The sequence below is a fragment of the Xiphophorus couchianus genome, chromosome 15, assembly GCF_001444195.1.
Source record: "Xiphophorus couchianus chromosome 15, X_couchianus-1.0, whole genome shotgun sequence".
Lineage (NCBI taxonomy): Eukaryota > Metazoa > Chordata > Actinopteri > Cyprinodontiformes > Poeciliidae > Xiphophorus > Xiphophorus couchianus.
Window position 1 is genome coordinate 14,280,462 of NC_040242.1, and position 24,285 is coordinate 14,304,746.

Consider the following 24,285-nt stretch of genomic DNA (forward strand, 5'->3'; position numbering starts at 1 on the left):
CTATACATTTATATTGTGAATCCATAGTGAATCTTATGGGAAATAGCCAAATGTTTCTGCACTTATATTTTAAGAAGACAGAGAAACCAAATGCTGCCAGTTAGATAATACTAAGCCTCCAGGTCTCTGATGATCTGCATGGTTCCTACCTGACCAGCAATTCTGAAATGCACTTAGAGGGCAACAGCTGTGGAGAACAGTCAGTAGTTACTGGATGAAAAGGTTTTGCTGGTTGAGTCACGAGGGGATTTACAATGACAATCAGGAAATGTGGCAATGGTTTGGAATTTGTTTGATGAAGTTTTAATCCTTGAAATCTGAAAGCTTCTGGACATCTTTATCACTGCAGGTGTAAAGATAATAAGGTAAAGTTACATCAAATAGCGGAATAATGAATTATGCCTTATTACATTTCAAAAGAAGCTAAAGAATTGACGGGGTTTCTCGAACACCAGCATTTATTTCCCTTTAAGAATTATGTTATTTTCTTCTAACAGCCAAGGTCTCTTTGCAACTATGATCATTAGTCAGGTAATTAATTACAGCACTGCAGGTGTTCCTGTAATTTTATTACAACCAACTGTGCTTTCAGTAAATGTTGTAAGAAAAACTGAGAGGTGAGCCGCTGTTACTTTATTCCCTCTCCTGCGTCTCAGAGGTTATTTTTACTTCTCTGGCATGTTGAATTACATAAAAATAAGGAAAACTTTAGTCCTTCAAGAGGATAATTCTGATATTTTGTCCACCTCTGAGAAGGACGACATAACTTCACAAAACACCACCGGACAAAGACCCAAACCTCATCCTTTAAAAGCAAACTGGTTTTTAGAAAGTGTATTGTGTGTGCAGCACAACAAAGACAGGTTGTGTGTGTTAGTGTCAGTCCGTGTCTATCTTTTACCTCTGCTTTGTGGGTGCAGTCATTTATTCCATGATTCACACGCTAATTCGGTTTTATTTGTGCTCCCTGTCTGAGGAAGCCTTTCGCCTTCGTAACAGGCTGGCCTAAAAAGCGTGGATGTTCGAGGGCTTGCACAGCAGCACGCACTCAGTCGTGTGTGTGCATGTGTGTGTGCCTGCAGGCAGAACTTTAAGTGCTATTAGGCCTGGATATTGCTGCAGTGGCTCACCCGAGCTGAATGCAACTCAGTGTGCTTGTCATTTTCATCTTAAACAAAAAGCATAATGAGAATCACAGGGAGCTTTATATGTCACCTTATTAAATCCACTCCCAGATCGCTTTCTGTTGAATGCATTTGGCTCTAAAAGCCCATTTTCTTCCAAGGATGCCCATTTACATCCACTTTACTTAGATGATCATATCTCTACTTTTGAACTTAACCTAAAGTCTGCATAGAAACCTTGTCTCTGAATTTTGAATCAGTTTCTGTTATATAAAGCGCTGTAATGCCGAACAACTAAAATGTCTCTAAGTCTATACAAGAGTAAGTTGATTTCTGAAGACTCTGGAACTTTCCACCTGAATTCAATAAGGCTCTATTTAGACATTATCTGCTCTATTATGTGCTTTTATATCGACTAAGGATAGTATTTACTGTGACTATATTTGTGACTTCCACAGTCAGTTTATGCGTGCTTAAAATGCCGATTACACACTTTCCTGTTGCAGTTAAAGCAATCCATTTGTGGATTTCCTTGGATATGGAAAGTGGGTTGCTTCCCTTAATAAAGAAGGAGATGAAATTAGCATCATGCAATTTGACAAGCAGAGACGCAAACAGAAATGATTTTAGCTTGTTATTGTATTGGGCAACCAAAAAAATGGTGAAAACGAATACCCACCCAAGTCATGGCGGCACATCTGCCTCCCACAGGCGGTCAGAAAAGCAGCAGCTTCAGAATCCCATGTCCCATTGTTTTAAAAGTTCTGAGATTATTTATGATATCTTAGAAGATTTTTTGTTTGTTTCTTTGTTTTCCATTTTGTCATATATTTAGTGTACTTACCGTAGCTTCCAATAGTGATGTCGGTGAGGAAGTTGTTTTGATACGAGCGGTAACCATAATTAAAGTTAAATGCAGTCTCTACTCATAACAAGACTGGGAAAGGTAATTGAAGGGGACATGGAGAGGGCTTTTGCATTTATTCTTTGTTGATACATGTGATACAGTATTCAAAGAAGGACTTAGATAATTTTATTTTCCAGACTCAAGTACAAACATATGAATTATAACAGCAGGGCTGAAGTTAGGAGGAGCCACATATGTGGACAAGAGCCACATAGTTCCTTATATGCATGCAGTTAACATTAAATTTATGGGCTTCAAGACTTTAATGTCCATATGAAATAGTGTTTTTTTGATATAAACTACAAACAAATTCATTTACACAAAACAAAACCAGGCTTTTTTTTTTTTTTGTAATTATGTAATGCAGGGTGTGTTAAAAACCAAGACTCATTTGTTGGAGTTGCAAGCAGAGGCAGCAATTGTCACTAGAGAAATATGCCTCCAATGTTCTTGAGTCCAGTGGTGGCAGTAATCCGTTCACGGTCATTGAAACAATAAATAAAAACACAATGAAGCATTCAACAAATAAGCAATTCATTTCTGACAGTTTTATATACTGCAGTGATATGGAGATATTAACCTCAAATGACCTTCCAACAGAACCTCATTATCAACAGTTTTTATATGAGCATAGGCATCATATAAAAACTTCTTCATAGAGTGAAGAAAGGAGGAAAGTAATGAAAAGACAAGATGTTATTTGAAGAGTACAATGTTTGACAGCTTTTTTTTAAGCCACTGAAAATAGATTTATGGAAGAAGTTCTGTAAAAACTATAGTCCAAAAGCAAACAGATTGAGAGAGATGACACAAGACAAAAAAATGTGAGAGAAAAAAATGTGAGACAAAAATGTAGACGAGATGATATTGATTGGTTTCTTTGGAGTGCAGCTCTTCACTCTTAATGTTCTTTGAGCAGACAGCCTGGAGGTAAAACATTAGCTTTGTGCCTGGGATATGTTATTTTTTATAATATTTGAAAAGTAGGAATACTTCGGATACACAGAGATTTAAATCAGGATCAAATCTATGAACACTGAAAGTAATAAATAAATTTAGTAAAAGATGTGGTGAGGGTATGTTTTGTCCTGTGATGCCAGACTAGAAGTTATTTCTGTACTGAAACACCTCAGAATTCATTTTAAAAAAAGGTCAAAGGAATTAAACATTTATAAGAAATTCTGCCAAAAATATGTTTAATTCCTTTGACCTTATTTTTTAATGAATTCTGAGACGTTTTAGTATAGAAATAACTTCTAGTCTTCCTTGAGCTTCAATAAATTAGTTGAATAAACTATTTGACTCAAGAACACTTACTCCAAACTGTATATATATATATATATATATATATATATATATATATATATATTAACAATATGTTATTTTACAATATAATAAAACAAAAAATATATCATATATACACAGATAAAGCTCAAGAACACAACATCTCCTGAATGTTATTCAGTCGGTCTACATAAACGCCACATAAAGTCAGACGTCAAACTGTAATTACTCAACTGTGACTTTAATTTCCGTCTTGTCTCTGCTCTCTGCCGTATGTCCATCTGTCCTCCTTACCACTGCCAATAGTGTGGCAGAAACTGTGTGTTTGTATACGCAGGCCTATGCATGTATTGTGCGCACCGCGGGATGTTTGAAGGTCTGTGAATTTGTGTCAAAGCACAGCATAGTGGCTCAACTCTTTGCAGCCGGTGCCAGAACTGCAGAGAGAGCTGCAGTTCACATGAGCTGATCATGCTCAGAGATGAGAGGGTTTCATTTTCCTGGCCAAACTATAAAAGACGTGGAAGCTCTCTGGCAAAACAGGTGCTTGTTGGACACGTCTATTTTGGCTTTTACATCCGTTGATTTTTTTAGCTCCCTGGAGTGTTACAAAATCACTGGGAATTTTAGAAATGGCAGCGACCAATGGCGTTACACGGCTCAAAAATGTGACTCCACGGTGGATCAAAACCTCAGAACGGAATAGAATGAGTCAGATTTTTGGGCCGTCTTGTTCACCCACCACCTTTTCAAATCTGCCCACAACTTCGTCATAGGCTGAAAATGAGAACTTTGTGTTGGCCACACCAAAACACTGACTTTGTTGTCTAAGCCACTTCATAACCATTTAAGCTGTATGCATTGGGTTAATTTTTTGAAGACTCATTTGTCCACAAGATTTAATGGCTGATATATTGCTGCATAGTGTTCTTTCCTTATGATGGCATCTATTTTATGAAGCGCACCAACTCAGAACAGCCTGTGATGATGCTGCCACCCCCCTACTTCACAATTAAGATGGTACAAGTATTTGTTTTTCATACAAAGCTAAAGGTACATTACAGCCATCAGATCAGTGGATATGTTTCCAAAAATGAAGATCTTTCTCCATGTGTGTATTTGAAAACTGTAATCTGGCTTTTTTTAATTTCCATTTTATTTTTCTTTGGAGGAATGGCTTCCTCATCTCTGAGTGGCTTTTCAGTCGGTGTCGGTGCAGGACAAATTTCTACAGCGGCCCTGAGGTGCAAACCACTTCAGCAAATTGAAAGCACAATTACAAATTACAAAATCACTACAACATTAACGAAAGCACTACAACATTAACAAAACGGAAGAGGTATGTCCCAATGGGAGACCTAAGAAATCGCTGATTGGACTTCAGCTTGTTTTTACTTTTGAACCGGGGGTTATTCTGGCTTTAACGTGTTTTTTAAAAACATGAATGTTCTCGGTGATCCAAAGCCTCTTGCCACAACTGCTACAAACATTTGGTGACGGCTCAACCAGCTCTTTTCCACAGTTTGGGCAATACATGGCAACGTGACCGTATTCCCGCGCGCTTTGTTTCTCATTAAAACGAAGCACACCAGAGTAACTTCCGGCTCAAAATAAAACGAGCCGTAGTCCAATCAGCGATTTCTTAGGTCTCCCATTGGGACATACAGTACCTCTTCCATTTTGTTAATGTTGTAGTGCTTTCGTTAATGTTGTAATTGTGCTTCCAATTTGCTGAAGTGGTTTGCACCTCAGGGCCACCGTAGGTTTCACTGTTAAAAACGATAATGTCTCAGCTAACCTATAAATCTCCTAATCTTGTTCCCTTTGTGAAATTTTGCAAATGGAAATAATTTGGTTGATTCTAACTGATGTAAAACAAGAGAACTTTGGTCTGGTTTAACTTCAGGCTGTGAGAGAAAGTCTTTTGATTCAGTGTATGTAAACTTATGGCTTAATCTTCACATTTAAGAATGACAACTGATGCTATTTTATTATATTGATGTGATATTTGATATATAAATATAATTAAGTGGTTTTATTGACTTCTCTCATTGATTCCATTCTATTCTGACTCTTTGTCGCATGAATAGAGAGACAACACAAGCCGCAGGACTTTTGGGCTTAGCAGATTTTCATGTTAATACACACATCAACTTCACTGGTTGACATAATTATCAAAAGCAGCAAGAAATTATTCCTGGCCAGCTCACTTGCCCTACAAACAGTTTGTGCATGTGTGTCCTACCCCATCAGCGGTATAGCTTTGGGCTGGCTTGCATTTGCATAATGAAGTCAATAACACTAGCCTCCTGGGAGGAAGCATGGTGACATTATTACTAATTTAATAAGAAGTGTTGGGCGTGTGTGTTTTCTTGCTCGGAGAGTGCGAAGAATAGACTGGCAAGGCAAAGTGTGGATAAATAGTGACAAAGACAGATGAGCAAAGTATGCAGAGAGATGAAAGTAATCAGTAAAGGATTACACAAGTAAAAAGAACAAGTTTTTTTTTAAAGAACAAAACAAAACAAATAGAAAGGCGAAGGCGGAAGGGACCAAGAGGTGAAGGGAGAACAGAAAGTTAGCAGCTGAAGAAAGTGTGGAGGGAAACGAAGACTAGAAAGGAAAGAAAGTTGGAGGGTGAAGAAGTCAGGCAGTAATGAGGGTGTAGAGAGAGTTATGGAGAACTAGACACATGATGAATGACTTTAGTGTTCCTCACATCTGCTCCAATAACTCCCTCATGTTCACCATGTGCTTTTTGGGTTAAGACCTCTAACACGCTGCACAGTGAAGATACAAGCATTTTAATTCTCTAAGTACTTTCATGTCAGATACAGCCGATAAAGCAATTTGTGGACTCTGAGACATTGAATCGTGGGCCTTTTTTGATGTAAGCAACAATCATCAAAATTACATTAACTATGTGTATCGACTGCATATAAGTTTCACTTTCTGATGTGGGCAGCCAAACACTTCGAGCGTTTTCATGATATTCACATTTCTTTAGATGTTTCCACTTTCAAGTCTAACATTTTCACTTTCTAGGCCGCTTTAGAAACATTTCTAATGTAAAGGCAACATTAAGATTTAACATTTTTCTAAGTCCTGTTTTTTATGTTCCGCAGAGTCCTACTTTATTTTGACCTTTAAAGGTAACTTTGAAGCTCAAGACATATAAGCAAAGCAAAACGTCTGATTTCTTTAAACACAAACACGCTCATGTTTGCCCTGAATTTGGCCATTCAACCACCCAAAAAGCCTGAGGCACGAGTTTGTTAAAAATAGTAAGAATTGTAGAAAGTTCACTCAAAGGTTACAGCACTCTGATGTTCCCTTCTGATTTGGTGTCTGTCAGAGACTGAATAAAGTTTACAACCCCTTCTAGCAGTTTTATGTATCATTGTGAGGAACAGACAATTAACAAAAATATATATATATTTTCTTATTCTTTAACAAAAAAGGTCATCGTAATGATCTGTTCTGTTCTTCCTACTTCCTGTATTTGGTTATATTTGTCTCGTTATTTATTTATTTTTGTTGTTGTTGTTGTTGAACCCAGAAATCTGGAGGCTGCATCCATGTCTTAAAAAGCGTGTGTGCTATCCGCCCTGCAGTCTCCACAGTCAAATCCAAAGGCTTATCATCCTCGGGGTGTCATCCTCACATCATTTATGTAGAACAAGCTGGATTATCTGCCTGTCTGGCAAACATCAAAAGGTCTGAATTTCCAAACATGAGTATCGAAAGTTCACCTGGAGGCGCTATAGCAACTTCTTGGTCACATCATATCCAGCTGCATCTTGTAGCTGCCTGAGGTGTGAAATTGTCCTTGCTTACAAGCCGAGGTGCAGAGAAGGCTGAAGTGTGGTTGGATAAAACATCGGTCTTCTCTCCTGTACCAGGCACTGAGAAGCAATAAAACTCTCCCTCCTTAGAAACTGGATTATCCCTCATATTTGAATGTGATTGCCTGGATTGACTGAAAACATATATGCATATATAAATAAACACCAAGGAGTTTCATATCAGATCTCTTCAAAATCCTGATTCATACGGAGAAAAAACAGCAGTCTTAAATTACCTGCATGTACTGTGCTGTACCTGCTCCCTTTATGACTATAGTTGTTCAGAAAGTACGGTTGATTAGAGTAAGTTTAATAAAGTTTAAGGTGAATCCCTGTGCAATTTCTGTAACATGCTCAAATATTATTAGAAATTACAAAGTGCATTTGCCATTTTATTTCATCTTTAATAATCAGCATTGTTATGTTTCTGCAAACAGGCAGAGGCAGCAAATAGATTTTGAAAGGTTACTGAAAAATTAGATAACAGAGAGAGAGAGAGAGAGAGAGAGAGATGGCACAGGTGAGCAAGGAGAGATAACACCAACAAGACATGAAATACATGGCAAACACACAAAATAACTAAGAGTGGACTGTTGTAAAGTACAACAGACACGAGGTTGATCTTAACGAAATAAAAATAACGCAGGCAGACAGAGATAACAAATGAACGAAACTACAAACCCAGAAAAAATACAAAAGATCCTGACAGCTATTTACTTCAGACAAGCGAGTAGAGAAACACGATGGATTTGACACTTTAGCTATTAATAAAACAAAATAATTCCCAATCCGTGTCAGATCAAGTTTATCTATAGTTTTATAAGAAGTGATGCCATCTAACTAATTGAAAAAGTAATTATTGTCTCATAAATCTACCTGGCTAAAGCTGCATGCTACACAATGATTACAGGACGGGAATTTAAGAACCAGGTTTTGATTTAGCTGCCCACTATGGAGAAAACATTTCACATTTATATTATATTGTTGCCCTTGGCAAAATTTATAACTATATAAGAAGAATCTATGGATTCATCCATGTAGAAAAAAATATGACTGGTTAAGAATGGATTAATCATAATGAAGATGATACCTTCTGAAGAAAACAAAACTAAAACAAAACTTCCTAATCAAAAAACATAGCCTATTAGGATATTTCTTTTTTCATATCCTGTAATGCAAACAAAACTAATAATAAAATGTCTCTTTTCATGATACACAGTAACTTTTTGCATGTTTTCTAGCTTAAACCTATTCTTGGTTCTCTGTAGTTCAAAGTTCAGCCAATCGTCTGAGCAGAATTTTCAGGTGGCGTCCCTCTCCGTCTGTTAAAGGTGTGTGGTTTCACCTCAGAGCAAACACAGGTTGTGTTGGTTTGGTGCCGGCAAGCGTTCCTGTGCCTCCATGCGCCCTACATCTAAAGCAGTCCAGCCCAATGTTAACACCAGCTGCTGTCTGCGTCTCTAATTATAGCCTCGGCAGTGCAGGCTCCCAGGGCAAGGCTGGGGGTCAGGTTACTCCCTCCCACAGCTCGTACACATGGACACACACAGTGTAATTTCAAATGGGCCTCGGAAACAGCTTCTGACAAGGCTTAGAAACTCACGCGGGGCTTGGCAGAATATTTATTCACTTATTTAGTCCTCAGATTGACCTCTGCTTGACCAGCCTGAGTTCTTAAGAAGCGTTCCCTGGATAAAATCTAGGAGAGATTTCATGGTTTAAAGTACTTTCTTGTAGTTAGAGCAGTGTAGAGTAAAGTATTGCCACCCTTTAGATTATAACAATCCAGCGAGCAGCAAGAGACAACTAATGCATTTGTTATTTTGGAGGCAACAGTCAAAAGAGTAATGCTGCTAAATTATGTTGAACATGCAGTTACATGAATAAAGTAAATGATTTCAACATGTGAACTTCAAGTCTTTAATAAGACTTGAAGTTAATAAACCAGAGTGTTTTCCTTCTCAACCCCCGCTGCTCTCCTATCTCATTGACTCTCTACCTCTATTTTGGACCCTCAGAGGGGCGGCGTGACTCTCAGAGGGTTGACCTCCCTCTCTCTGCTCCTTTCTATTCATCCAAAACTTCTGCCTGTCTTTGGGATTCCATTAAATTTCTGAACCCTTGACTTAATTTCTTGGATATAAGCCGCAAGAGTCAAGAGATACACACCACAACGGGGAGTAAAGCAACATTATTCTAAGGGATCTTTCATTTTTTCCTGCTGAGGGGCCTTTTCAGTGTATTATTAGACCTGCTGTGATCCAGCTCAGCACAACTGTTGCAGGCTTATTGCTGCCGGATTTGAACGTTGCCTTTCTTTCAATCAAGTGAGACAGAAAGTGATTTTAGGACAGAGTTACATGCTGGTTTCCCTGGTAACGTAGCCTTTCCCAGGATTTCTGAGGACCAAAAGTTGTCTGCGAACATTCGTCAAACTCAAAAAGTAAGATACTTATAAAACGATTTAGCCCTGCCTGATATTTGCTGTAATCATATTGATTTGTGTGAAAGTTGAGGGCATTCTAAGTTATTCTGTACAATTATTTTTTTGAAGTATGCATGACGGAAAAGCTGCATGTTATTGTTTTCACCAAGTATTATGACTCAAGTTCGACCCTTTGTTAGGGCTTGAAGAATATGATTACAAAAATACTTCCACAATTTTCTCATCTTTCACTTGTCATTCAGATAATTAAGTATTTTATATTAAAATCATAATTAAATAGATGTAGTTTCTTTTATTTTCAGTCATAAAAAATTCATTTAAACAAGTACTTGCCCGCTCAAAGATTTCTTCTGTTTTGATGTTTTATTATGCCGTTAAATATATTTCTGTATTAGATTAGTATAATCTGAATACATACAAATATTTCAGTTAGTAATAAAGAAAAGCTAACAGACCTGGCCATAGTCAACACTAATTTGTGTATGACTCTTGACCTGATTACCAACCTTATTTGTTTTTCTTTTTGTTGTTTTTTTTGTCTGCTCCATTTGGATTGTTCAGTCCTCTGCCTTCCTCATAACCACCTTCACCTGTTTTATTTACTGCTATGTTGATTTTGATACATAGATGTCGTGAAAAAGCGTTCAAAACCAGAGTTTGCCGTTTTGTGTACTGGCGACGTTAGAAAGGAAGATGGATTAAATTGTATTGACTTCTCTGAGATGAAACTTCAAGTCAGACGGGCGCTGACTCACATTTCAGATCCTTTTATCGGAGGATTTTTCAGTCAGTCTTCTTTCTCATTGAGGTGATGACAGTCTCTGATAAATTTCACCCATTTCTATAATTCAATACCAGACAATATTCAGGCTTTATTCTGTTTTGCTTCTTCTCCGCCAGCGCTTTCCAACTCTTTTAGCTCATGACCCCATAAAAAGGAAGCAACATGTTCTATTTCTACAGCTTGAGGAGTTCAAAGTGTTTGGTATTTCTAAAGAACTTCAAACAGTAGATATCTATGCAGCACATTTCCTCTTTCCTTTACACAACTTGAGATCTCTTGGGAGTGTCTTGGTATCCATAGGGGACTGTGAAATCCAGGCTGGAAATTACAGGGGTTTTTTTAAATAAATATCCTACTTTGATGTTAAATCATAAACTGTTTTTTTTTCTCCTCTTCTTTTCCTTTTTAACTTATTTCCCTGCAACATTAAGTGATTTTAAAATGTAGTTTCAAAATAGCATCTTTAATTGTTTGTGAATATGGACTGCATCCTCTAAAATGTACAGTGTTAGGAGTATGCACACTCTTCCTTTAACGGCTTTATGTGTCACCGGAGAACAGGCCGTGTTAGCAGGCTGGAGTGATCATTGCACACAGGTTCTGTGCACAGATGATAATGAGTCGACTTGGTAATTGCGTGTTCTCTGGTTCTCCTTCAGGAGAACTTGTCCAACAAAATGAAAGAAGAAGAAAAGAACCCAAAATGTAACGTCAGTAAAAACTAAACATATGAGTTATCCCATTCAATAATGATCACTTAATTAAACATTATTTAGTTAAAATGTTCCAGCATGTGTTTTTTCTTTCACTGGATGACCCTGTACATTTATCGGCACCAATGAAAGAGCTGTGTAAAAAGTTGATTAAAATAAATGTATCTGTTTGTTGCAGTTGCACAACCTCAAACTAAAAACTATAGATTAAAAAAAATCTAATCTTTAAATGGAATAGATTTATTTAGCTAACATCACAATTAGGTATTATGAGAAAATCAGGGATCCTTCTAAAAGGAAAAAAAAGGTAAAATAGCCTCACTTGCACTTGTTTTGTAAGGATTGTTGGGGATGCCAGCAAAGGTGGTGTTAGTGATTTTGTAGAGGAACAACAAGATAACTACTGAATGTATGAATAATGAATAAATTCACTCAAATTATAATTTGTTTTGCATTCAGGTGACTAAGCTGCAACAGTGAACAATGAGTTTTGTTTATTCCAAGAAGCTTTGTACTTCTTTAAAAGAGGAACAGTTAGCTGTGGGTTTTGTTCTACACACTCTCACATTGCTCAGTCAGTCACATTGTCAAGAGTTTTTCTTGCCTTTCATTTGCCCTCAAATGCCAGAAACTAGACTGCACCCACATTGTTCTAATTCTGTTCCCTCCCGTGGCGCGAGCAAGGCAACAACAGTTGGTGTCTGTGAGCGTGTGTGAAGATCAGCCCAGCATGTAGCAGAAACAACAGGTGGGCCGGGTCATTTGCGAAGAGGACAGACGCATTTGAAAGAGAAAATAGCCGCAGACTTTGGCATGGATTTTGGTCTGAAAGGGGAAAATGATACATTGCACACGAGGAGACTCGCAAAATGCAGCTTTGTGTTCAGTCTGCTGCAAGACACGTTGATGACACTCCAGTCTTCAATCATTGTAACAATGCTGAATGGGTCAGCACTTCCTTTGATCGATGGAGATCCTTTGATTACATGCACAGTTACTTTCAGCAATATCTTATCCATTCCAGTGTGGGGGGGTTTCTTGCTTTTTTTTTACACACCAGTGTTTGGCCCTCGTCACTCAGACGCATGCAGAAATGTACATCAGTGTGTGGGAGTAAAGCTATGCTAAATTGATTTTGCAGTTCGTTAAATGAATGGAGCAATGGAAAGGTCAACCACAAAATCAAAGCACATCAGTTCTCCACATTGTTAACAACAGATATATCTTAAAACTACTGGCCAGACTTTGCTACGAAATCAAATCACTTCACATAGTTTCCCCATCTGAATAAAATAATACGCTTTCTTTATCGCACAGTACATTAGTTTACATGGCAGCGTGTTGCTAAGAATCGCTAATGAGCCGAAAATACAAATGTTTGTGCTTTCATCCTTGTTTTGTTTTGGGGGGTTTTGTTGTTGACATTTGATCTTTAGTGGTATTTACTTGTGTTCTGTATGACTGCGGGAAAACCAGTGAGCCATCCGTGAGATACTTTGGCAAAAAGGGCATGGAAGTAGGTTGTAAAGATAAACATATCCATAAAATGAATAAGTCTGATTTTAAAGCATCAACTATGCAGCGTCCCCCACCAAGCAGACAAACTTACAATGGGTCCACAGAAACAGTTACCCAAGTATAAGCAGTGAACGTGATCCAAGTGTGACATAACTAATTAAGGTAGTAAATGTAGGATAAAAGGTTTATGAGACAAAGACAGGCGAGGAAATCAATCAAATAAAAACCTCAACACTATCAGCCTTTGCATTCACATTGGTATGGATCATGCTTTGCTGAACTTTAGAGTCATTATGGCACCGATGTATAAAGTTGAATCCCTTCGAGTTGCTGTATCCTCTTTGCCTGATCTGTGGTGATTCCTATACAGCAGAATTTAATTCCTGAGGAATAATGTCAGACTGGACCAAAATGCTTCAGAAAGCATGTCACAATCTGTTAACAGCTGCTTATCCTGCACAGTTTTCACTAAAGATAATAAAACAAACCCAAAATTCAATCTTGTTAAACATTGCCTTGTTCAATAAAAATATCTCAAATGAGCCCCGACTTAATTTACAACCTATAGATAGAGTCTAGGGTAACACAAGTGAATCCAGTAACTTAAAAAACAAAAACTCTACTTAGCATCTCAATTATTTATTTTAGTATTGGCTCAAGGCTTTACAAACAGAAGGGAAGCACAAATAAAGAAGAAAACTTCAAGATTTCCAAGGCCAAAACAACAGAGGATTGCACTCCTTCTGGCTTGAAAACGAAATGTCCTATCTAAGTCCTATCTGAATAGAAAACATAATTTCTATATTGGAGTCAACCACATCACAGAAATGCCCAGGGGGAAGGAATGTCCCCCTGGATCACTGAAGCTTTTATGCAGCCCTCCGATAGGGAGGACGAGGTTCCAGGTGACAGCAGGTCTGCAAACAAAGGAGCAAAGGCTGACCTCTAATAAGAGGATTCCTAGAGACCAGTGGACAAAGCCAGCTGCATTCAGGTTTTCTAAACACCTCCAAAATTTTTTAAACATGTTTTCTTCTCAACATTGACAATTTTTAGATGGTTATATTAATCTGTCCTTCTGTCCTTCTGTCCATCTGCGCATGTGTTCGTTGGCTCTGCCTGCTAATGCTGCTTTATTCTAAGAACGCTAATTCCCCACTCAGCTCTTCATTTTTTTGTTTTATTTTTATTTTTTTGCATTTTTAAGTTTTAGAACATTCAAATAAATTTCAGAAATTGAAATATTTTTTTCTTTTCTGCTGACCAAAGTTAATGTATACTGTATATATTTTCATTCATTTTTCTTGTGTGAAGTGTTCCAAAAATGTACCGAACCGCGACGTTAAAACCAGAACGCGTGGCAAACATGTTGTGCTTGTTATTTTTGAAAAAGAATAGAGTAGAGGAAGCCCTTATTGTCCCACAGAGGGGTAATTAAGGAAATGCATCACTGGCTATTATCTCAAAATAATTATGTAATACATAGAGAATTTTTTGATAGATGTCACCAGAACAGTGTTTTTATCATCTTTCTCTAACAGTGGTCTTCTTTCTTGTGCATGAACCTGCTGTAGTAAGTGCAGTTAAACTAATCTTTTCTTTGCAATCAAAGGTGGAAGCTATAGAATATGCCATAATGTAGCTAATTTACCCAATCAGACACAGATTGCAGGCATAAGTTGGCCTGAACTTATGCCTCCCTTAATGCATGTCTATCGGCAGGAACATTTTCTCCACTTACACAGAATCGTCTCCTGATTCTCTAAACGAGACAGGTGTAATGAACACTTCGGCTGTACCTTCAGAGAGAAGCCCTTGTGCATGTGACAAAAAGTAATTATCTCTTTGTAACGATGGATGTGGACTACGAGAGTCAAACAAGGAAACAGAAAAATAAATTAAGTGAAACAGCTCAACACTTGCACATAATCGTGTTATCGGAGCTCATCCTCTCTGCCACAGGATGATGAAAGGTTTCTTTGGAGAAGTAATTCATCTCGCGCTCTTGATGTAATCTGTCTCCCCTCTCATTATTTTCTCTCCCTCTGATTCATCGTGCCTCCTCATATCGCGCACACTTGCGTGGATAAACCGAACATATTCTAATGAGTCACCGTCATCTGCGTGAATAAACACCTCCTGCATGTTGGCTTGTTAATCATACAGTTTATATTTCAGTTCGCACAGACTGAAGTTGCACAGTTTTGGCTTCGCTGACATGAATTTATTGTGGGACGAGCCCAGCACTACATGATACAGTTTGCTTATGATTCAACAATACCAAAAGATGTTTTTTAAAAAAATGATTTGTCTTAAGCAATGCGTCTTGGACGATCGTCAAGAAAAACATTTTCATTTTAATGTTGACTATACTAAAATAGCTTAAGCAGCAATATGCAATCTTTATAAAATCAAGGGGTAACATAAGGTCATTTTATCTGTATACCACATTTTCAGCAACAAGGCATTTCAAAGTGCTTTACATGGATTAGAGGAAATACAAACAAAACAAAGAAAACAGAAGAAAAGCAAAAATAAAACAAAGCAACAACAAAAGTACTTCACATTTTCACAGTTTCTCTAAGGAATAAGAATAAGCAATTCATAATTTATAAACTTGTAGAAGTTTCTCTAGATAAACTCTAGATAAACTAACAGGAGTAAGACATCCATTTTGATCAAGGTTGCATCGAAGAAGCTATTACTTTGGCATCAGAATCATTTCAGGTTTGGCTCTAAGATGGCAAAATGTGTGTGTAACGCTTTTTACCAGATTTCCAATCACAGTAAAAAAGTAACACAACATTATAGCTGATTGTCTGATATTATTTAAGACAAAACCTTGTTGCTGTAGCACAGTAAAGCAGTGCGTTTGACCTTAAAGGACTTTTGATTCCTAATTTAACGCCAGTGTTGCTGACATCATCACCTTAACATCTGGTTTCAGCTTTATATAAACTGGTAATAAACATTATGACTTTGTGTAAAATTACTGTTTTTTTTTCTCAGTTTGTCTCCAGCTCCTTTCAACAATGAGCGGTCAGACCAGAGGTGGAGAGGCTGGCCCGCCGTCCCGGTCCAATCAGAGGGCGTTTTTGGATGACATCATTTTAACCTTCAGTTCGCCCATGGCCTGGCTGCTGGTTGTGGCCCTGGTCCTCACATGGTCTGGTGTGGCCATCGTACTGTTTGATCTGCTTGATTATAAAACCCTAGCAGGTAACAATTATGTATTTTCAAACACCCAGTAACCTCATACAATATCCTTTATGCTCAATTCTTTTTAATAATTGTTATAATGCCATCTAAGTGGGATTATAATATGGCTTTAAGATTTTTCTTTTTCTTTTTTTTTCTTTGCACCTAATGACAACTTTCACCTTCTCACCCTTGATGTATTTTTTGCATTGCAGTCATACATTCATTCTCCACCAATAAACCCGTGAGACATTTTTGAAGACGACTTCAAAAGTGGACGTGCTGTCGTGATGGTCGTCATTTTCACCCCCCCTATTTTATTAAACTCATCAACTTTAATATCTGCACTGCTTCAACTGTAGCTAGTTAACCCCTTAACTGGCGGCGAAAAAGGCAGAATATTCACACAAGCTAGATTTGTCCCATGGATGGGATACTGCAAGTTAAGGCGTTAAAGCAGCAGAATGAAAGGCGTTTCCCCTTCATTTCAAGGAGATACTTTGAAAATGACTCTTTTTCCTGTTTTTTTCTCCCACTCACACCTTCGGCTCCAAGTTAACTTTAATTAGCTTCCTCTTTTGTGCAATTAATACAGCAGCACAGTAGCTCGTTGTACGCTGAGCTACATCCACATTTAAAAAGCTGACTCACTCACTTGTCGAAGTGATTCAAAGGGTACCACCCGCTGCTAAGACGTGTTTTAAAACCATAACCACACTTTATGATTAGGGCAAAGAGCTTAAAGTAGCGCGATTTGTTTAATAACACAGTTGACACAGTTTTCTGGTGCAGAAATTAGGAGCTTTTTTCTTCCCCCTCACATATCTTGTCTTCATTTTACAACTTAATTGTACTGAGTGATCACATTTGGTTTTCTGTGATCACGCTTTAATTACTTCATTGCCACGAGATAACGGGTAAGTGAATTTTATCGAGCTTGCAGCTATGTTGGTGGAAGATTGAAGCGAATGTAACAATTAGGATCTCTTCTTTTTATGTCCTCTTTTCTTATGAGATCGTCTGTCCATTGGCTCCATGATGAGGCTCCACTGACGAGTAAAAACCTAATAAATAAATTGCCCTTTTCCATAATTACACATTTTGTTGGAGTTTTATGTGATTGACCAAGACAAAGCAGTTCATAGTTGTGATGGGGAAGGGAAATTATAATTTATTATTTTTACAGTGGAGAGAAATGGCAGGTCGGAGTTTTAGGGAAGATGTTTTAGATTTCTGCAGCAAGACTTGAAAATGGATTTTTACAGACACTCTCTAATGAAACTGAATAGGTTTGAACTTTTTAACAAATTAAAAATGGACAAAAACTCCTCAGTCTCTAGATATGCAAAGCTCGTAGAGAGATAACCTCAAAATGTTTTGGCTGTAGGTGCAGCATGAATCCAATCTAGAAATGATTCATTACAGTTCTCTGAATTTGCCTTCCATTTCATAATTGTGTGCAACTTTTTTGGCTGTCACATAAAATCCAAACATCGGTGTCTGTGATTGTGAGCTGTCATAATGTGAACAAATTGAAGAGGTTATTAAGTTTATAAAGCACTTTAAATTGTTAAAAAGACACTTTAAGCACCGGATGTATAATCATGCTCAAAGGCACTTATACGTATATAAACTTAACTGTGGTTTGTGATTCATGATGAGATCAAGTTTGAGAAATTCCTTATTCAGTCCAGACAATTTTTAACCGAAAAATTTTTCACCGAAAAACTGTGCATATGAATTTATGTGAAAACCCACAGTGTGGCTATTTTTACACAGTCAGTGGATACTTCTGGCTATATTTATAACGCCTCAGGGGTGCTAAACATCAGAAGATGATACACGATGAGGTTGTTTTAATTAGAAACAAGATAACATTAGCGTTTTGAGAAATACACAGTCACACTCCTTTATTGCTCTTTACTACCACATGGCCATGCTATATTTTATCAGTGACCAGAGCGCACTTTAGTTTTCCCTTCTCATTTGTTAAAAAAAAAAACACATTAATGATACGAAGTGTTCTGTGTGTGTTTTTATTTCTACGATGTACCTCGTAATCTATCTCCAAGTATTTACAAAATATTAATAAGCTTTGCGAAGTTATCTAGCTGATCAATGTTGCTATGGCAGCAACAATCTATGGTTTTTCTTCCCCCCAAAATTTGCTGCATATAGTATTTAAAGAGCATCCTTATTAGAATCCCCTTGATGTTCACATACCAACATGAGAAAAATGATGCGGCAAATCTTCTGCTGCATAGATTTCTCCATCCCACCACTTCACCTGTTCATGTGCCTGGATAATCCTTCAGTGGAAGGATGCTCCTGTCCTGCACATTCAACAAACCCATCTTTAACTCTTTGTCTTCACTTTCCTTTTTCTTTGACCCTCCACCCAATCACTCCCTCCTCATCCTCATGCCATCCCATCCCACCAAGACTACACATCATACTGTGACGACCCCGTGTGTTTATCACCTGGTAAACCAACAACTAAACCACTGTTTGACTGCACTAACTGCCCGCAGAGTGCCGCATGCATGCATGGATGCGAAAGTTTAAAAGTCGGATGCAGTGATCTCAAAAACAACAACGTGGCAGTAAAAACATCAGTGGGTGCATATGACAACATAGAGAGACGTCTTTATCCGAAAGCTAAGATGAATCGTTGAAAATCCTGCAGAAAAATTGTTGGAGCCTCATACAAAATGAGGCATGAACATAAATCTGCTTATACCCAACCTTAATCCTTATCTGAAACCATCAGGCGTGGGTAAAGGTGTCAATAGCTGGTCCCAATTAATGCAAATATATATATATATAAAAGATAAATAAATAATAAAGAGATAAATAAAATGTATTTGAGTGTAAAAGCAGCAGAGATAGAAGATAAAAACACAAACTGACAAACTACGTAAAAAAGAAAGTAATTTAGAGGAGACATAGACTGAGGTCAATGAAATGGAAAAGAGGAGAAATGAAGCCTTAATGCATTGAGCAAGATCACTGGAAATAGTGAAAAATAAACTTTTTCACTGGTTCTTAGCAAAATATAGTTGTTTCAAGCTATTGTCGGTTCAATATCTGTTACCTGTAAATGAATTATGTCATGTAATAAATATCACATTACTTTTTTAACCAATTGCTTTCATTTATTCCCATTGTCTTCTGGTTTGTTTACAGTTTTTACCTGCCGGAGCAAAATGTATCATTTTTCTTTTCTTTTGTTTATAGCTTTTTGATCTCAAGATTCTTGGCAAACTTAAAAAAAATCTGAAAGCGGTTTTGCAGAGCAGGAAGAATAAAAGAGAAAAAACACAGAGGAAATCGACATCAAAGCGAGATGAAATACATTTCAAAAGATAATAGAGGAAAGAGACGGTGCTTTAAGGAAGCAACGGAGACCAAATGATATCATAGAAAAGGTAATTATCAAAACAAAGGTCCATCCATTTTAGGATTTTCTGCCTGTGGGTTGAGTGCCAATCAAAGAAATGTTACAACATTAATCAGTTGTTTATGAGGCTCCATTAGCCTTTGCAACTCCCCCACACTGAGAGAGAAACAGGCAGAAAGCAACTTCCATCTGCCAGAGGGAAAATTAAAGAGATCCACAGAGATAATTAAAACAATGCATTTAGCACTTTGGAGGCGACACTTATCACAACACGCAGACACAAGTGATGAATCTGCCAATTCACTAGTCCCTGAGAGAAAATGGAGAAGAACTGCACTGCAGAAATGCTACATGATTACTGCTTGATGATTAAATGGTTATTTTTACATATAAGCACCAAGTGAAAGATATTTGTGCGTTTAACTTCCGGATTAAAGCATTTTAGGACCGAGCCATGGTTATTAATGACAACTGTAATTTTCTGCAGTAAAAATTTCCTCCTTAAATAATACAATAATTTATTTTCACACATAAAAATAATGCTTTTGACTGTAATTATTGCAGAATTTACCTTCCACATACCACTAATTGGATTTTTTTTTATGATCATTACCAGGGAGCAAGCCTAGAAAATACATTAGGCGTAACATTTCAACTGGTTACACGCAGAAAAACATTAAATTGAGCCAATCAAATTCTGGTGTTATGAGGAGAAGAGACTGGAATACTCTGCATAGGAAGATTTAAACCAGAAACCCTGTTGCTCTGGAGAAATTGTGCTAACAGCCACACGCTATGCAGCCTCTTAAATTAATGCAGATAACAATTCACATTCTCACAGTTGCATTTGGAAATACATTGTATTACAAAATGCACCAAGTAGAGTAGAAGGCCAGTTTCTGAACTCTCTCTCTCTCTCTATATATATATATATATATATATATATATATATATATATATATATATATATATATATATATCAATATTCTGCTGACAAATCCCTTCATCCTTTTCTTTTGCTGTAGTAAGAACTGTGTATCTCTTAGGTCAAGGTGGCTCTCAGATTTGGACATGTACGCTGCTTGTACGCTGTTTTGCCTTCAGGTTATACCCCAATAGAAGACTTGCTTTCTCTCGCTCTCTCACAGTCTTAATGAACATGTTTCTGTTCAGCTGGTCTCTTAGATTGTTTTGTGTCCACTTGTTGGTGCTTACATATCGTGTGTTTGCTGATTAGAAAAAAATATATATATTTTTTTTATAATTTCCAACTTTATTGGAAATTGTATGATTTCCAATAAAGTTGGAGGTATTCAACTTGATGATTTGATTTCAACTTGACTATATGATTTCCAACTACAGTTGGAAATCATATAATTACTGTCAACTGGATACATCTAAAAAAACAACCTCTAAAATAATTTGTAGTGACACATTTAAAACCTTTAGTCAACACTATAAATTTAACCTGAATTATGTTTTTTGAAGCATTTTCCCATGACATTTGCTTATCTCTTGCTGTGCATGTTCAATTCGCCTATAAATACTCATTTTTGATTGAAATTGGTGAAATACTACTAATTATTGAACATATTTTCTAATCTTGTATTCTGATTCTGACAGTGGTGGGAAACATAGACAGAGAATCTTGCATGCTCAGAATAAAAGACAGATTACACCAATCTCTAATAGGTTTTCTTTATCCTTTATACAGACAGGGTTTTTTTTCTGATTGACAGTTTTTTCAATAAAATATTTGTTCGAAAAAGCATATGTCTGAAGACTAAAATAAAACAAGACTGTGTCATCATTCATCATGTGTACCAGTCGGTTTGTGGTGGAATTTATTTATTTATTTTTTTGGTTGCTTGTTGTACTGTAATGGAAAATGTCAGTGAGAGATTGCCTTATATCTGTACAGACAATGTCAGAGACAGAAGACCAGGTAAAATGCTTAACATTATTTTTGGCATGTGTGTTGCTTTTTCCTGCAATTGTATTATTCTGCATGCAATCAGCAACATATAGGAGCACGTTTGAAAAGTTATGCGTGATGTTTTCTTGTTTTCCAACTCTCAACAAAACTGTTCATTTTGATGAAACATGTTGTGGGCATATTGTATGCTTCTGTACATTTTCTCTCTTTTTTTGGCCTACTTGTTTCTTGCTTTCTCTCCACACCACGCTGTTGTTTTGATTGTCTTTAACCCGCGTCTCCTGCCCAGGGCTCCCTCCTCCTTCTGCCATTGCAAAGAGAGGCTTGAAGGCTCGAGGTAAGATGAAACACGCTCCCTTCATTTGTTAGTGTCACACTCGACTTATGTAACACGATAGAGTACAAGTCCTTCTCACACATCTGACTGTGAAAAAAATCAAACTTTTATCATGATCCCAGGCACATTGTGGCTTACAAATTCTCGAGTCTACACAATATAACAGCATTGTGATCCTAAATTATTATATTTTTAAAACTCTAAATAAATTATTTCAATTTAATATGAACTAAGTTGTGAGGTTGCTTAAGGCTTCCTTCACTGTGACATTAAACATGGATGTTCTCTGCTGGAATACATCAAGGACGTAGTAAGGAGAGAAGGATTTTAAGGAGGAGAAGTAGACTGTTCTCATGACAAGAAGATTACAACTTCACAACACGCACAGTGCTTCGTAGCGCTTCAAGGGATTTATATTCCATCCTGTTCTACCACTGCACTGGATGAAACTAAAGAGTATCTCACAAAGCAGCTGAAATGCACAATCAGTACGCAGCACAAAGTGCACACAACTCCAAATTGGGTGGTTGCTTAGAGATTGAAGGAAGTTGTGAAATTTTCTAACTGCAGCTCAAATGCAAAAAGTGTGTTTTGCTGTCAAAGAGGAGGCCCATTATATTTATGCCTCACTATAGGGAAGAATTCCCTGTTAAATATGCTTCCTTCTCCACCGCAAAGCTGAAAGTGATGGTACAGATGCCAAATCCTCCCATACTTAACTGGAAATTTTCCCCAAGAGTGATAAAATATCCAAATGCAGGACGGGATATTGGTACTGGTAGCACTGTGATAGGAAATTGAACATAAAGTCGGCTGCAAACTAGTGATGTCTGAAAAGTCTTAAAGGTCCCTGAATGTAGGACAATATAATGAGGAGTGAAGGTGATGGAAAAATGAGCAGATGTAAAAAATAGTTAACATACTTTGTTCACACATGAGTTTTGTTTAAAAAAAAAAAAGGTGGAAAAACTGCTTGTTAGAAAACTCACTTTTTGTTGCTGATGATCACCAGTCGATGTGAGTCACACACAAAGTTCACACAAAGGCTAAAAATCCACTTCAGATAAAAGTACCCTCAATGTACGATTAGCTGAAGATCAAAGTTCACCTCCAGCCATTCAGAGTTATGCAACCTCTTTCTCTTAAATTGTATTTTATTTCAGCCGCTCTTCGTTCACTAAAGCCGGCTGGAGTTCACAGTGACATCACGCCTCAGGAGAGCGACGACTGGCTGGAGATGATTTGGTCCTTCGCAGCAAGTTTGGTAGCTCCTGATGAGGAAGAGGAAGGTATTCATCAGCTTACTGAAACCTTCACATGTAAGAAAACATCCCTCACACTAATTCATCACCACAAAAATATAAGGTTTACTAAAAAGTCTTTTTTTATTACCCCATTTGATCATTTATTAAGCTCATACATTTTTACCCTCATAATTACATGTCAGGAGTTTTAATTAACATAAATATATAAGTTATAACTCATTATAACATGGTGAAAATATTCTGTAAACATTCTTATTCAAGATTAACATTAAACTATCAGGTTTAATTCTTCAAAAAAAATTATAGTAATTAACTGCTTGCATATAGCAGAATTGCTGGTTAATTATAACAGGCAGAAGAAAAACTTTATTTAAAGGTGGATATGTTCAAGGCCAATGAACAAAACAGAAAAAAAGAACATGCATAATAATAAATTTATGCATTCAGCTTTTGAGTTATTCTTAGTGGGGTTTTTTGGGGAGGGGTTTTTGCATTTAAAGAACTACATTTGCGAGAATTTGAATCGCTGGACGTATTTCATTACATACATTATTTATGTTTTTTTTCTCTCACTGTTTTGCAGCTTTCGGTTCAGAAGAACTCTGAGGGAGAGGAGGTGGGAAAGCACTGGGCAACGATAAGCATCCAAAAAGGGAGATGTGAGGAACTGGAAGGAGGTGGAGGAGAATCATACACATCATAGCATCAGAAATTGTATTCTCTGACTACCCTTAGCTGTCATCTGATCATTAAAAGAATATTACTTTAAAATATTGTCTTTGATTTCTTTTCTGGAAGAGACTCACATGATGTTAGTACTAAGTTTGGGTCAGTATCCATGCTAAAAAATGAAGATACAGAAGAGTTTGTTCTTTTTGCATTAAGGTTCATGACAAACTGCTTTGTAATTTATCAAAAAAAAACCTGCTGCTAAGTTTTGACAGTTTCATTTTTTCCCTTTTAGTCCACGCCATCTCCATTTGCAAATATATAAAGAATAAATAAGTGTTTTGAACAGTACAAGAGCTTCTTAATAATACTCAAGTCACATTTATGTAGTTAAAAACCAAATTCGTAAGTCTTAAATTGTCAACAAAAATGTATTCTTTTGAAATTGCAGTTGCTTAGTTGGTTGGAAAAACTGAGACGCAGTTTTTGTGTTGCTACTTAAACACTTGGACATAATTTATGGCCTTTCAGGGCTTTTTGTTGTAGAAATACAGAAGCACGCTGTTAGCCTCCGTGGCATTAGAAAAACAGTAACCTATATTTACCTCTCTCTCCCTTCTCCCCTTTCGCTCTCCAGTCTTTCCATTTATCCTCGCAGCAGGTGGTTTGAGGAGAATGTGACCTATGGCTACACTGTTCCCATGTCAACTTTAGCCAAATTATGAGGCAACAAGAAAAAATCAAATAAACAGTAACAGGAGGAAGTCTGCATGAAAAGGAGCCAGTCCTTCACAGAGGATCCCTGCAGACTCAGAAACATAAAAATGCTAGAAACATGGCACTAAGCGCTCTGAAAAAT

The 24,285-nt window shown here is 37.1% G+C and overlaps 1 protein-coding gene across 6 annotated transcripts; it reads left to right on the forward strand.

Annotated features, from left to right (window-relative positions):
* The first annotated feature begins 9,141 nt into the window (after positions 1 to 9,141).
* LOC114158999 (triadin) lies at positions 9,142 to 23,528 on the forward strand. Of its 6 annotated transcripts, none has more exons than XM_028041001.1 (7): positions 9,142 to 9,603; positions 15,631 to 15,840; positions 18,262 to 18,303; positions 21,141 to 21,164; positions 21,445 to 21,492; positions 22,656 to 22,781; positions 23,341 to 23,528. In XM_028041001.1, the coding sequence occupies exons 2-7, from the start codon at positions 15,654 to 15,656 to the stop codon at positions 23,361 to 23,363; spliced, it is 450 nt and encodes a 149-aa protein (XP_027896802.1). In that variant the 5' UTR covers positions 9,142 to 9,603; positions 15,631 to 15,653; the 3' UTR covers positions 23,364 to 23,528. The 6 variants fall into 6 exon arrangements, with proteins under 6 accessions (XP_027896802.1, XP_027896800.1, XP_027896798.1 ...); XM_028040999.1 differs by having other exon boundaries at positions 9,147 to 9,603; positions 15,642 to 15,840; positions 22,656 to 22,811; XM_028040997.1 differs by having other exon boundaries at positions 9,155 to 9,603; positions 22,656 to 22,811.
* The last annotated feature ends 757 nt before the right edge of the window (positions 23,529 to 24,285 follow it).